The 15,673-nt window shown below is 44.3% G+C and overlaps 1 protein-coding gene across 1 annotated transcript; it reads right to left on the bottom strand.

Moving 5' to 3' along the window:
- Positions 1-7,977: 7,977 nt before the first annotated feature.
- On the bottom strand, positions 7,978-14,858 carry LOC117001892 (LRP chaperone MESD-like). The gene is made up of 3 exons (XM_033070581.2): positions 14,603-14,858; positions 9,733-9,965; positions 7,978-9,099 (listed from the first exon to the last, which is right to left on the bottom strand). The coding sequence occupies exons 1-3, from the start codon at positions 14,765-14,767 to the stop codon at positions 8,835-8,837; spliced, it is 663 nt and encodes a 220-aa protein (XP_032926472.1). The 5' UTR covers positions 14,768-14,858; the 3' UTR covers positions 7,978-8,834.
- Positions 14,859-15,673: the final 815 nt, after the last annotated feature.

Genomic DNA, 15,673 nt, shown 5'->3' with positions numbered 1-15,673 from the left:
GATGCTCCTCAGGCATTTGTGCCATTTACAGACTGAATGGGCAACATTTGTAAGAGGGAAATAAGTTGGGTTGTTTATTCCCCAAAATTATGATAGTTTGGGAATTTCACAAATCATTCCATGAAAGAGTCAGTCTCACTGGTGTTTCAACCATGATCATTCAAAACTTTTATCTGATGTCCTGTGATGGCCAAAAGAGTGCCAGATCCATGGAGTCAAGGGAAGAGGCTAGCAGGAATTCCCTTGTCTGTCAGTTTGGGTTGTCTAAACCTTTTCCCTGCCCTGAGCCAGTGCTGGTGGAACACATTGCTCCCAGGAGATGGACCAGAGCAGGAGCACTTCCTTCACCAGCACTTAGCAGGTGGGGGGCAGGAAAGGCAGCCTTGGGCTGTGGGAATTGGCTTTGTACAAGCCCCAGTGCTGGGGCTGCCCTCTGCAGAGCTCCACTGGGCACAGCCATTTCCCTCTAAGTGTGCAAACCCCCAGGAGCATCCCAGCAGCTGGGTCTGTCCTCTGGACTGCTTTGTTCAGCTTCTAGCAGCATGCTGCCTTTGTGCTCAAGTGTAGCTTCTGATTTTACTGTTTTGGGAATTCTCAGGGTGAAAATACAAGACTTGGCTCCAGGAAAAACCTTTTTCTTTTCCTTTCCTAAAACAGCTCACCTTATTAAGAGAGCAAACTTGAGCAGCTCGTCCTGTGATGCCGAGTTTGTCACATGGGGCTTGTTTTGGAGCTGGGGAGGGTCTGTGCTGTGCAGGGAATCACTGCAGGCTGCCAGCCTGAGGGAGAGCAGGGTGTGCAGGGACAGGCACAGGGAAATGCCCAGGAGCCAGCCCTGTGTCCTCTGGAGACAGAATGGAGCTGGTGCCATGGCCATTGGTGATAAATCATTCCTGCCTGGTCTCTGGCTGTTGCAGACACTGCATGTGCACACCCTGAGCAGTGAATTCCCAGTGCTCACCCCCTGCCCACCCCACACAGTCCCTGCACCAGCAGCAGTGTAAGGTTCTGTATCTGCAGATGTTTCCATGTTTGCCTGCACAGTTGCCATTGGTGGAGTGAGGTTTTTTTGATTGCATTTTGTTTGTTTGTCTGTTTGTTTGTTCGGATGTTTGGGTTTTATTGCCTCTGTTCAATTGCTTGTTTTACCTGTTGCCGAAACAGCTGGTCCTTTTTCGGAGTTAGATGTTTGTACATTTTCTTATAGACTTTCCAAGGGGAAAAAAAAAAAGATATATTTTCTATTAATTTATTACAATGGCACTAAGACAACTAAATTGCAGACATATGAAGCATTTTCACTGCAGTTGAGCATTGTCCAGTTTGTTAAGGAGGTTGGCAATGTGTCTTTTCTGATAATCTGCTTTGCACTTGAAAGCTCTCTATGTCCACAGACCGTGGTGGTGCATTGACTGTCTGGTTTATGATGACAAGAGCTCTTGGGACGTTGTTTCCAAAAGATTGTGGCTTACAACTGAAATAACACGTAGTTGTTTGGAGTACACAGTGTTTATCAAAATAAATATTCAGTGCAAATTTCTTATTTTATTTTTGTCTCCCTACTTATTTCAAAAGGCAAAACCCAAGGGGCCAAGCAGCCCCTGGCTGCATTTTTTGGCTGGTCCAGACAGACCACAGCACCTTTCACTGCCTGGTCACAGCTGCAGGGGAAGGGAAGGGAAGGGAAGGGAAGGGAAGGGAAGGGAAGGGAAGGGAAGGGAAGGGAAGGGAAGGGAAGGGAAGGGAAGGGAAGGGAAGGGAAGGGAAGGGAAGGGAAGGGAAGGGAAGGGAAGGGAAGGGAAGGGAAGGGAAGGGAAGGGAAGGGAAATGGGGATATTACAGCCATGGGAAAGGCCTGTATTTGGGGCAGGTGGGGCACTCCTGGGTGACAGCCCAGGAAACTGGAAATGCACACAAGGGACTCAAAGGGAGATGGGAAGAGGGTTCCCACCCACCTCAACTCCTGCCAGCATGCAGGCAGACGCCACTGCTGTGCTATTGCTGCTCTGTGTGTGTATGTATGTGTATTTGGGACTAGGGGTGGATGGTTGAGTCGATATGGTACCTAAGACTGAAAAGTAAAAAAACATAACTTAATATGTTTAATAAAATATAACTTATTTTAATATTTAGATTATATATTATGAAGATAATACAAATTATTAAAATATTATTATAGACTAGAGGAGAACAGAATCATTTACCTTGGGAAACACCTCTGAGGTCATTGAGTCCAACAGCATTCCAAAGTCCACTGCTAAACCATGTCCAGAAATTTTATATTAATTATATTAATTATATTATATTATATTAATTATATTATATTATATTATATTATATTATATTATATTATATTATATTATATTATATTATATTATATTATATTATATTATATTATATTATATTATATTATATTATATTATATTATATTATAATTATACATTATAATTTTTTAAGCGGTCCCAGGCCGTTCCCTGTCCGCGCGCGCCCTCTGGTGGCCGCTCCTGGGACATTCCCGCGAGTCTCTCCCAGGCATGGAGCGCCGAACCGAACAGAGCCGAACCGAACCGAGCCGAGCCGAGCCGAGCCGAGCCGAGCCGTCACAGCTCCTGCTCGCAGCTGGGGCAGGGATGCTCCTCCGCTGCTCCCCACAGCTCTGACTCTCCCAGGCCCGGGAAGCGCAGGGAGCTCTGTCTGTCCGTGTCCCAGCGTTAAGTGCAATGCATTTCCTGCAGCCCCTGCGGATTGCAGAGCACCAGTCCCTCACCTCGCTGCGGTGTCCCGGCTTTCCCAGGCTGGAAGGGCCATGGCACCGCTCTATCAGGGGCTCCTGTGCCACCCCGCTCTGACCAAAGGGTGGGGAAGGACTCAAACCCCGGCTGCAGCCACACCCTTCCTTCTTGCGTGGCTTCTTCTGCAAACACCTTCAGGAGCTGCTGCTGGGGGGATACCAGCCCTGGAGCTGAGCCCGGCACTGCACCTGAGCCCAGCACTAACTTGAGCCCCAGCATTCTGCAGACCCAGCTATTTGGAATTTAGAGTGCGAGGCTCAGCTGGAGTGTCCCAGGCTGTGATAAGGGAGCAGTGACAGGATTCCTGGGGAGGAAATCCCCTACAAATGTCTTTTCCTTTGCCAGAGGGTGCAATGTGAGATGACAATGAAATCAGCAGCCCCACCACAACCCCATCGCCTCTCCTGCTGTGTCAGTGGAGGGTGGGTGAGTAGTACAGGATAATGTTTCTTAGAGCACAGATACCTCCTCTGAAAGCAAAGGGCCTGTCAGTCGATAGCAACACCTAAGAAATGAATGCAGCTCATTTATTTCTGCCTTCCTGCAGACCAGCTCCAGTATTCAAGTGCTACAGCTACATCTCTTGAACACAGTCTGCTCTGATTACAAATCTAAACTTGATTTTCTCATCCCAGAAAGTGAGGCTGTCCTGGTTTATCACTACTGCCAGAAATAGCAACGTGGCTGAAATACATTACAGCCTTAGCTGGGCTATCTGAGAACCGAGCACTATGGTTTAAATGGTGATGCTGTGTGGGAACAGAGGCTGAGAGCAGTGCTGATAAAAAGGAAAGTGGTCCTACCCTCATTAGGTTACACAGCTCATTAGTTCACAACAAACTACCTGGTACCCACACTAAAGGAAAGACAGTTGTTTTTTCAAGATCTTGTGCTCAACTGCTGTCTTAAATGCCAAAGCATTTGCATGTCTGTGCTTCCATTAAGCTCCTGGCAACTCCATCCTATTGTAAGTGCAATTATCTGAAGTCCACACAGTGATTAACATGCTGCACAGCACCTGAAAGACAGCAGCTGACTATCAAGGGTTGGCAAGGCACAGGGTATGGCTGTGGATACAACTGGTGGGATGAATATTAAAATACTCATATAAAAGTCTTACATTATTTCAAATGTGCACTACTGTGGACACTTCTGAAATATCACCTTAGATGGGGGGATGCAAACTGACTCCTTTCTAACTTTTTTGCAAAAAGAAGTTGAATTAAATAGAGTTGCAGGAAGGACAAGTTAGAAAAATCCCAAATAGACAAGATGACCTGCAGACATGAATCTCAAAATAATAGCAATGGTCACATAAATACACCTAATCTCAAAATAATAGCAATGGTCACATAAATACACCTATTAAACCTTTTTGCTTATTTTTGTATTCACTCAGCAAGTGTTCAATGATGATCTTGTTTTCAACACACCCTTGCACTAAAATTATTTCTGTATAATTCAGCCTTCCTCCCTACAGAGATAACTTTATATAAGCTACAGCAAGATCCAGGTCACTTCAATCCTTGCACCTTGCAAGCAAATTCCAGGGCTTTGCTGTTCACCTCTTTCCAATGCACACAGAGCCCTGATGACATGTAATTCTGCCACCAATTAAGGCAGCCGAGCTGATTTAAATATTAATGATTTAATGACTGCTCTGGTCAGTGTTTCCCACAGAATTAGTGGGCAGGGTGCCAGCACAGAAGTCCAGCCTCTGATCAGACACAACTGATAATTACCTTTAAAAGCAGATGTTACAGGCAGTAAAGATGGGTCCACAGGTTTTTGGAGGTATCAGTAAATTATCTAAGAGAATAAACTCCATGAATTAGAGCATTCCAGTTGCTCTTCTGTAAAAAACAAAGGTAGAGTCTTCTGTCCCTCTGCAACAAAGACACAACAATTCTGCAGTAAGAAAGGAAAAAGGTTCTGCTTCTGAGGAGCAGCCTTTGCCCATAAGTTCCTTTAACTGTCCCATTTTCCCCTCCCAAAATATCAATGTCTGTGTAATAATAATATTAATAATAATAATAAACACATAGAACACCAATTTAAAAATAATTATTACCATGATTACTGTTAAGTTAAATGATGGTTAACAGATTCCTATCACAGAAACAATGGATATAATGGCACTTACAACCCAGCCAGTATCAACACTGGTCTGTTAAGTGTCACACAGGAAAGGAACAAAGCATTTCCCATCTGTCCTACAGCCTGGCCCTGTGCAATGCCTGATTGTTGTGTGGTACAGCAGCTTTTTAAATGCTAATCAAAAACTGCTCTGCACAGAGCTCCCTGCTCTGGAGCCACGGTGTCCAACCCCCTCCACCTCACTGCAGCAGGAGAAAATCCCATCACCCAGAAATCCCAGTGGAATGTTTTCCTCCTTCTTTTCCTTCCTGGCAATTTGATGCTATCTGAATTCAGTGGGATCTGTACTGCTGAAAGGGCACAGTATAAAAGATAAAAAACAGTGATATTCAAAAATAGTTCATTTTATCCCAGAGTAAGAATTATCAAATAGCAGGGTATCAATGGACCTAGTAGGATGGCAATCTTAATAAAGAAAAACATGACAGTACCAACAAATTAGGCGTTTTAAAACCAGAGGCATCCCTCTCTATTCAGGCACAGGTTCTCTGAATTTCTATAAATATCCAGTGCAATTAAAAATCCCCTGGAAAAAGGCAGTGTTACTCCCTGATTAAAAAAGGAAATGAGATAAAAGAATGGAAAGACTTCATAAGCCTTACCAGAAACCCGTCGAGAACAGTGGCCAAATATCAGATAAAAGTAGGTTGTTCTGTATCTTTACAAAATGGTGTTTTAATTTATGATTTCCTTTTTGGGACAAAATTGAAAGAGTTCAGGAACAGTGACAGAAAAGTAGATTCTCTTGGAAGTAAAAGCTGACTTGACTGTTCAGAGAAATGCTTAGAGCACTCTAAGTTAAGAGCAGAAATCCTGTTGTAGTTCGTGTCAGAACAGTTTAAAGAAAAACCCCAAATCAACAAAACCCAGAATATTTTCCCAGTATTTTATTACATAAAAAGTTGATTGTCCATTGGAAATTCTTCACAAAGTGCAACCATATCCCGTGTAGCATCACTGACAAACTCTTTTTTCTGAGTAGGACAGCTGGGTTAAAAATTTAACAGTAGCTCAGAAAAGTTAGTTATAGCACTAGAACAGAGAAACCACTATGCTGGGAGGAGAAAGGCAGCAGATGTTTCACTGTCATGAAAACAGATGATTCTCCATGTACCTCTGTATAAAACTAAAAAAAAAAAAAAAAGAAATAGTAAGAGCTATAATTACCATCCTACTGGTTGAAATTAGTTTTAAAGGAGGTATCTGAATGTCCTGTATGTGGAACCAAAAAATCTGTTATTGAAAGCCTGATAAGCCTCCAAGGGAGACTCCATCTTCTGAGGTACTCATAGAACATTCCTGGTCTTATTTGGAGGATATTTATTTATATACATATACAGATATATATTCATGTGTGCAATAGGGTTTGGGATTCTTAAACCATCACCAAACATTGGTTATGTAACACTGTCCCAGGACAATGCAACTGTCTTTACCAGTTTTAAAAGGCAATTCAAGTTATTCTTGAGTAGTGAACTGTGATAGCAGAGAAAGACTGGCTGAGGTAAAGCAGCTCCTGCCTGACTGCCATACTACACTTACTGGTACATTCCAGTATTTGTTCAGTGTAAAGCATGGAAAAGGGAGAAGAAAAACAGAAGAGCAAAAGAAACTTATTTTGTGAAGGCAACATTTTGTGTTTTATATCAGAAAGTAACTGCCAAGCCATCACACAGATTAAAACCTAAAAAAAAATCAAACCAAACCAAACAAACCCTAACACTTTGAAATTTGATTAAGCTATGTGACACAAGACACACCTGCATTTGGCAACTGACTCAGAAACAACCAACCAGTCAACTAAAATAAAAAGGTCAACTGGCTGGTTCAATTTCAAAAAAGCTCCTTTTAACTGCAAAGGGGAAAGACCCAATCTCCTGTAAATGTAGATTTATGAGACTGAAGTATCTATACTCAAAAGCTGGGCTATAGCTATAGTGCAGCAATTGTTTCTCCAACAGTCTCAAACTCAACCTGATCAGAAAGGAAATAACATTAGGACAAATACAAAACTGCACTTCCATGTCTTTCTCATCAAAATCTGAATTACCACCTCTATACTAAAACTCTGAAAAGTAAAAACTCATTTATATTTCATTTTTATAGTTTCATCTGACCTGTTCTTCCCTTGAGATGAGAAGCAGTGTTGCTCACAAAGGGTGGTGCTAAGCCAGAATATGTGACCCAATGATAAATTAGTTATGCACAAGAATTGGACTGCACATCCCAACTATCCAAATATCTACTGAGACTCTTCTCAACTCCGCTGCACATCTGCATTAGTAGTAGAATATAAGAGGTAATAGTTAATCCTGAAGAAACAAATTTTAATTTTCCACTCAAACAGGTACAGGCCTGTTTAATGAAGTGTAGCTACAAAGGTTTCTTTAATCTAAATTCATACAAATATAATTAAAATTAAATTAAATGAATCAACTGGAACCTTCATCAACATCACTTACTCCTTACATACAGAAACCAATAGTCTGCCTCTTGAATACATAACCAAATGCAGATCTATTTAAAAGGTTTTACTACTCTTCAAAACAGTAAGTTTAGTGACATCTTTTTATTTTAGAACATGGACTCAGTCACAGTTTCATACTTTTGATACTGAAGTATTCCACAGATCAACCATTATGGTTCAATTAGGACCTTTTATCCAAAACACTTGGATTTTAGCACCTTAAAGAAAAAGTAACACCATCCCAGGATTGAATGAAGACAGTTGATACTGTGCTCATCCTCTGCAAAATGATGTGGACCACACTACTAGGTGCCTTTAGTCCCTAACTGGTAGTAAGGCAGAAGGGAAACAATTCTAAGCAAAGCATTTGAAAACAATCTGAGCAATAACAAAACCTCCCCCAATTATACAAAGTATTGGCTCCCATATGTCCAGCTTCATAGTATTCAAATCAAATGGTCATTTACAATCAACCACATCAGTCAGGAATCTGTGCCAAGAAAAAAAGCCCACCAAGATCTGACCAGATCAGCATCAGTAAGTGATATGTCTAACTCAGACTCTGTGTTGTAACTAGCGCTTTTTCAAATATTTAAACAAACCGTTCAATCAGTAAACCAAATTAACTTCAGAGTTAAAGCTTTTTCTTCCAGCTCACTGCATGAGTAACAGGGCACACAGAACAGCTGCTTCCACAGGCACAGTCCTTTAGCAGCAGGAACAACCTGAATGCCCTGGATTCATCCTCAGTTTTCACCCTGACACTGCTCAGGCAGGCGCTGCAATTCCCTTCACTTCTGAAGGGCACAGTGTCCCTCCTGTACAGATCTGGAGTGCATTAGCAGAGTTCCTACCGGGAGTCCATCACACTCCTAAGCACTGCCACAGATTTACTGGGACACAATGGGTTGAATTTAATTTAAAGAAATAGGCCTGTAATTTCAGGCATCTCTGGCCACTATTCTTTGCAACTTTGGGCAGTTTTGTGCCAACTGTGTCTATCAAACCATCTTCCAAGAGAATCTTTTCACACTGCACCTGGCTCTCTGGCAGCAGCTGTGAATCCGTGATTTATACACCCAAGATGGACACAGCTACTACAGATGAACATCATTGTATTCTGAAACCATAATTCTTCTTTTCCACTTAAATTAAATTTGCAATGTTAGACACACAGATTTGTATGCTAGTTTTAAACAACAAAAGCATAAAAAAATTACAAACCAAAGCAGTCAATTGTGGACATGAAGCATTTCCTGTAACTAAACAAATGGCCAACAGCAATGAGTAAACTGGTGAATTTTGACACAAATTTAAGCTTCATTAGTCTCTGCTTCCTTCCTCCCCAAAGCCCAGGACTCCTCAGCAGATTCCCTTCAAGGAGCAGCAGAGCAGGACTCAGTCTGGTACCGTGGCTGTCATAGCTCCTCTCTCTGGTTGGTTGCTCGGTTGTCCTCTTTGATGCCGTTAGATTTCTTCTCTGTGTCTTTTTTCTTCTTTGCTTTCTCAGGTTTTGTTTTGTTTTTCACTTTGTCATTTCCATCTGCTCCTTTGCCAGGATAAACCTGACCTTCCAGAGTAACATCTGCACACCTTTCCTGATTTATCAGGAAGTCTTTGATCTCCCAGGCGTAGCCACCATCCCGCAGCATGAAGATGGCCCGATTGGAGCCAACAATAAACCTAGAGGAAAAACCCATATTTTTTCAGTTAACTCTCTGCTTTTCAAACACTTCAGCTTTTGTTCAAAGAGCCTCCATGACTGAGGCACGTGTCTAAGAGCAAGAAGCTGCTCTAGCTGTTGCCTGGGGATGAGGACAGGAGAACAATCTTCTAGGACATTTAAGAAAGAAATGTATGAAGTATATCAATAAGTAACCAAGAAAGCAAGAATAAGAAAACAAACTAAGAACTAATTTGGCACTATGTAAAATCCACCAATGAGCACTACACTTGCTTTATACACTTAGTGCAACCCTTCTCAGCCTCCATAAAAGAGCACAACATTCTTCTGTTTCAAAATGATGCTCTCAAAGAGTCCCATTTTTCAGCAGGGGAACAAAAAGCCTTTTGTGGTGACAGGTCTTCAGAGTGGGATGTTTCCCATCAAGCACATAGAGGCAAACTGATAAATAGCTGAGATAAAAATAATCTGGGCTATATACACACCACAAGCTTTGTCACAACTGAAAAAGAAACACAGAAATAGTAATGGATGATGGAGGTGAACAGCAAAGGATGAACAGTTAAAAAGGTTTTCAGGAAGAAAGAAAGGGTTCTGCAGAGGCAAGAGCTTTATCCCTGTGCACAGCTCACCTTTGCACGTCGTAGTTTGCGTTGAAGAGGCTGCCCTGCCACAAGCTGGTGATTTCTTCTGTCTCCTTTTCTGTGGGATCTCCCGACACTGTGACAAACATCATCAAAGTCTTCCCCTTCTTTGTCAGCTTCAGGATGCTTTCAGGCTTGCCTGGATCTATTTTGGAGAAATCTATTGGTGCTGGAGGCCTCTTGTGCTCAGGGAGATCTCCCTCTTCAATGTCATCATCTTTCTGTTTTGAAAATGACAAGGAAGTTTTAAACTCAATTGTTCCACAAATATATTTCGGGTCTTTTTTTTTTGCTAATTTCTCTTTAGAAAATAACTGTGCTTTGATAAAATATTTTTAGCTGAATGATGGAGATTGTGAAGCCAAAAGAAATAGTGATTGTTGTTTCAAGATACTTCACCAAGAGTTTCCTTTTCATTTATAACTCTCCCCTGAAAATGATGCACATTTTCATACTGACAGGTGGAATCTCATTTTATCACATACTGAGAAACACTTCAGCCTTAAGGCTAATTCAATTCCACCTACGAAACTCATAAAATAGTTTCTTTTTTTGTCACAGTTTCACAAATATTTATTATGCATGCAAGATGAAATGGGAAAGTTGCAATAAAAAGCCTCATACACACATATATGAACATTCATCTGATATTGCTTTCAGAGGTCAAAATTCACTTCTGGGAATCATGTGACTGCTTGAGAATTTAAGTTTCCTTACTTTGTGTTTTTAAACAATTAAACCCACAAGAATTCAGATTTTCTGTGTAGTTATGCCACAGAAAGACTTTGATTAAAGGTTTCATGACTTTTCTAATGCACAGGTGCGCAGCCTGACAACATAATCACCCAGAGTAAATCACTCTCACAAAAAAAGAAAAATATTAACCTCTTTACGCCTCTGCTGAGGCTGACAGCCATTTAAATATTTGGAAAGATACAATCAGACTGCTGCCCCTTAAAACAGCTCACAACTGTGAGCTGAACATGGGGACTACTTACATTAAGCCAGAACCTGACTTCTGTAACAGTGTTTGTATCATAGAATTAAAAACAAAACAAAACAAAACAAACAAAAAAAACCCCAAAAAACAAAACCCCCCCGGAAGTCTTATGCTGGCATCCACCCAAGCAGCACTAAATGAGCAGGAATTAAGGCAGATATTTTAGGGGTGGTCGTGCAGCAGCAGATAAAGACACTCTCCTTCAGAGGCCTCAAAGCTGAGCTTGATTTCCAGACCTCAGAATGCATCACCTTCACATCTCTGCACATGCTTGTACACAAACCCAGCAGCATCCTCCTACACACCCATGGAGCATCCCACACTCCTCAAGGGCTAAGGTTTCATACAAAGTGACCCATGTTCTTCCCCCAGCTCTTTGCTACAGTTTCTTGTCTTTCTGACAAGAGTTTAAAATTTAGGAACCACAGAATAGAAGCTGTAGGAGCCTTAGATTTTATCCTTTCTTTCCTTACTAATTATGTCTTTGTTTCAATTTTACAAGTCTGAAACACATTTTCCAGTAGTTCACATGCCTTGAAATTTCTGAAATGAGTGACCTGCGAGGCAAGGAAAGGCCATGGAAAAACCCTGCTGTCACTAAGTGGGAACATCACTTAGAGGAAGCTGAAGAATGGTCAAACTGGTAAGTGAAAATACAAAATCTCATGTGAATCACTGAAAAACATTCTCCACAACTAAAAGCAAATTGCAGCTTAAGTCTGGTTTGGCTAGAGCAAAGCCAGTTTTGAAAGAAAAAGGCAGAAAGAAATATTTCCAAATACTCTGTGTGAAATAGAGAAACTGACTTTGGATTTAGTGACATGAGCCACTAATATGTATTACCTGTTTTTTTTCCTCCACTGTTCAACTAAATGTTCCTGAAATTGCATCCTTACAGTTTGAATGGGAGTATTATCAGAGCTCCCCTAGATGACATTTATTTTCTTATTTTCTGTACAAAATATCACGGAGGTGTGCTTAAAGCCATCTAAAAGGTAAAATGTGAAGGAAAAGTGTAAGCTTTTGCTTTGAAAAGTCTAGCAGACTCTCCTGGCTTAGGGCAAATTAGGGAGGAAACTTCCAAAGGGGTCCCTCTAGAAAGCAGATTCAATTGGCCACTCTCCCAACCGGTTCAGGAAAAGACTTCCTTGGAGAAAAGCGGGAAAAAAACCTGTTTATTTAACAGGCAAAGCATTCACAAACATAAAAAATTGAATAATATTAAACAATAAAAGCTCTTGTTGTTCTGAAGAGCTGGCAAATTCAGAAAGTCCTTGTCGTGGGCTGTAGCTCAGGTGCTCAGTCTCTGTCAGTCCCTCCTGCTGGAAAATGCCACGTCCCAGCCCTGGTGGGCCACAGGTGTGTTCTGGGTTTTCAGTCCAAAGCAGGTTTGAACAGTTCTGAGAAAAAGAAAAGCCACAGTCTGGGGAACTTCTCTGCCCCAGCTAGCTAAAAACTGACTAAAAAGCAAAGGAGAGCTCTCTGTGTCTGTCCGTGCTGCACACACAGTCAGGAGAAGGAAAAGCTGAAGCTCTTATCTCTGTGTTTTGAAAACAGCCGCCTCAGACATTCCACTGCTTCTCCTTCTCCCTGCCTTCACTCCCAGATCTAGTTTTAAAAGTGCAAAGCTTATTTCTGGACTGAACAGAGGAATGGGGATACATTTCACCCCAGGACACAGACTCACTCACTTAAACAGTAACATGAAGTTCCAGAGGGAAAGCATTACATAGACACAGGAAAAACTGCATATTCCTTCACTTGGTCCTCCCCTCAGCTCCCATTCTCAGAAATTTCTCATAAATGCCCTGCATTTTGATTTTTAAAAACATGACTAACATATGCCACTAAATTGCTTTGCCTATTCAATGACCAGAGTCAAGCCTGAGAAACCCTGGGCTTGTAACAGTACTGAACTATTTAAAGCACCTGACATTTCAGTAACATTCTCAGTTCTGTGTCCAGCTGCCCAGGACTCTGGGCTTTAGGAGAGTCCCCTTCCATCAGGAAAATCCCTTGGTGGTTCCTCCAAGCTCTAGCTGTGCAACTGAGCTACTGGAGCACCTCTGCCTCTTTGCCCTGCTGCCTATCCTTGTTTTCCACAGCTCACTCTCCTGTGCAGTCATGCACATGGTGCAAGGGGCAGCATGAGATGTGCAGAGGTGGCTGCTCCTGCTGGGAAAGCTGCTGGAGCCACAGGCTCAGGCTTGTGGCAAACACAAGCATGTCACGACCACCATCCTCCAACAGTTTTAGGCTAATTGCCAGGGAGATAAAAAATATCTGAAGTAATTCCATTCAGTTGAAAGTAATGACATTAGATTCTGTACAGATCTATGCCCTGTACCCCATTCCCCAGAGTAGTTCCTGCTCTTTCCCAATTCACAGTGGCTCCTTTGTTTCTCATCCCACTCCAACAAGTGCACTCATGCCTCTTCCTCTCCTCCAGCCACCACCCCCTCAAGCTTTCATGTTCCCTGAGTGTCCTGACTGCCACCAGGCAAAATGCCCTGCAGCTGACCAGCCCAGGAGACCAAACAACCCCCAGTTGTTGAGCCCTGCCTCAGTCCCTGCTCTGCTCCGTGTGCCTTTCCTCAGGACACCCCAGCCCCAGCCGTGACTCCCCAGCTCTTCTGCCACATCTGCATTTGTGCAGCACACCACGACCTGCTCCAGCTGAAAAGGAAAATCCTCAACAGCCTCCTGACCTGCCCACTAGGGCTGGGAGCAGAATATACAGTCAAGAGTCACAACAGAATTAACTTGAGCCTCCCTTTCAGCCAGCTCATTTAGAAGAGCTGCTCATCTTTTAAGATTTTTTTCCTTACAAGGCCAAATTTGGTTCAAGTTGGGCAATATTAAGCCTTGATTTTTTTAGCAGCTGGGCCTGCTCGGTCCTTGGCTGATATCACTAATAGAAAAGTGAACTTTTTAGCCTTTTAATAATTTTATTTAAAATTTTAAATAATTTTCTAAGAACCTCCCTTCCTAAAAGGATGTATGCAGTAACAATCCATAGGATGAACAAGTCCATAACCTGCCAACCAGGACCAAGGCAGGCATCCATACTGTTACTTCATCTAAAATTCACTTCTCCACCTTAACTTACAGCTGCAACTGGTGTTACAAAAAACAGAAGTCTTCTCTCTATTATTTCCTTCAGGGTTTTTTGCAAACTATTCCAGGGAAAAACCTCACGGGAAAGAATAAATGACAGAGAGGAGTGCTCTGGCATTCAGCAGAAGATGATGGACCATAACACAATGAAAAGAACCTAACAGTGGCATGACAGGCACATGGAGAAGGGAGTGATGGGAAACCGCCAAGGAAAGTTAAGGCAGAGGGCTGAGAAGGATGAAGGCGATGAGAGAGAGCTGGAATTAGAAGTTGTTACTATGAGGAAAGATAGGAAAGAAACACCAAACCAAAACAACGACGTATCTACCCTGTAAACGTGAAATGAACATTCCTCCTGGTATCCACCCCTCGGTCACATAATGTGTATCGCTCAATACTTCGAAAAAACCAGACTTTTCAGGCAGACGAGGCTGCTGGCAGGCACCGAGCTGGGTGCTGGGCTCTGGGAAGGCGGGCCAGGGCCAGCGGGCAGGGCAGGCTGCGGGCCCTCGCCCCGACTCTGAAACCCCCCCACACGGACCCAGAGCCTCGGAGGAAGGAAGGAACACGGCGCTCGGGGATGCCTCCCGCCCGGGCCCGGGGATCCCCCGCCTTGCCGGGGCCGGGCAGAGCGGCCGCTGTCCCGCGGAGCGGCCCCGGCCCGGCCCCGCCGCCCCCGGCAGCCGCGGCGCTCCCTCCGCGTGCTGCGGGCGGACCCGCCGGCCCCGGCGCCTCCCGCACCTCCCACTGCTCCAGCAGCCGCGCCATGTCCGCGTCGTTGTAGTCCCGAATGTCCTTCTTCTTGGGCGGCCCGTCCCGCCGCTTCCCCTCGGAGCCGCCGGTCGCGGCCGCCGCGCTCACACACAGCGCCAGGGCCAGCAGCGCCCAGCCCGCGGCCGCCGCCATCTTCTGCCGCTGTCGGGAAGGCGGCCCGGGCCCTCATGGGCGGGGGCAGCGCGGCCGGGCCGGGAGGAGGAGCTGGAAGGACATGGGGATGGATCGGACTGGGAGGAGCAGCTGGACGGACATGGGGATGGATCGGGCTGGGAGGAGCAGCTGGACGGACATGGGGATGGATCGGGCTGGGAGGAGCAGCTGGACGGGCCGGGGATGGATCGGACTGGGAGGAGGAGCTGGACGGGCCGGGGATGAATCGGGCAGGGAGGAGCTGGAAGGACATGGGGATGGATCGGACTGGGAGGAGGAGCTGGACGGGCAGCGGATGGATCGGGCAGGGAGGAGCTGGAAGGACACGGGGATGGATCGGGCAGAACGGACAGAGGATGGATCGGACTGGGAGGAGCTGGACGGTCCCCGGGCCGGTCTTCGAGCTGCCGGGCTCTGCCGTGCTCTGCCGGGCTCTGCCGGGCTCTGCCGGGCTCTGCCGACTCCCGGTGCCGCTGTCCCCCTGTCCCCGCACGAAGCCCCGCTCCAGCCCCCGGCGCGGTCCTGCAGGGCCCGGGCAGGGACAGAACGCTGGGCACTGGGAGGTTAAAACGAGTAAATAAATGATGGGCCCAGCGCCTGGGATCTAAGCTATGTGGTTGCTTCTCGTTGCTTTTTTGTAAAAACAGGATGGAAAGTATCCGGGTTTGCTGATCTGTGTGATGGGAACTGGGCCCATTGCATGGGTCTTCTGATGTTGACTACTCTCTCAGCAATACTAGGTTTCTAAAAGAAAAGTATTAAAATTAATGCTGTTTGCTACTAAAATACAACTCCAGAACATCTGACCACCACCAAAAAAAAAAAAAAAAAAAAGAGCGAGGTATGGGCTTTTTTCTTTGTACAGGCTGTTTTTCCATTATCTAA

This window comes from Catharus ustulatus, chromosome 12 (genome assembly GCF_009819885.2).
Source record: "Catharus ustulatus isolate bCatUst1 chromosome 12, bCatUst1.pri.v2, whole genome shotgun sequence".
Classification (NCBI taxonomy): Eukaryota; Metazoa; Chordata; class Aves; order Passeriformes; family Turdidae; genus Catharus; species Catharus ustulatus.
This window is presented reverse-complemented; position numbering and strand designations above follow the sequence as displayed.

Bases quoted from the DNA above. Each gene is read 5' to 3' on its own strand.
- LOC117001892 (XM_033070581.2), bottom strand. From the start codon at position 14,767: ATGGCGGCGGCCGCGGGCTGGGCGCTGCTGGCCCTGGCGCTGTGTGTG. The intron at 9,966-14,602 runs GTGCGGGAGGCG...TTTTCAAAACAG, and splicing joins GGCTGCTGGAGCAGTGGGAG to AAAGATGATGACATTGAAGA. The intron at 9,100-9,732 runs GTGAGCTGTGCA...TTTTTCCTCTAG, and splicing joins GCAAACTACGACGTGCAAAG to GTTTATTGTTGGCTCCAATC.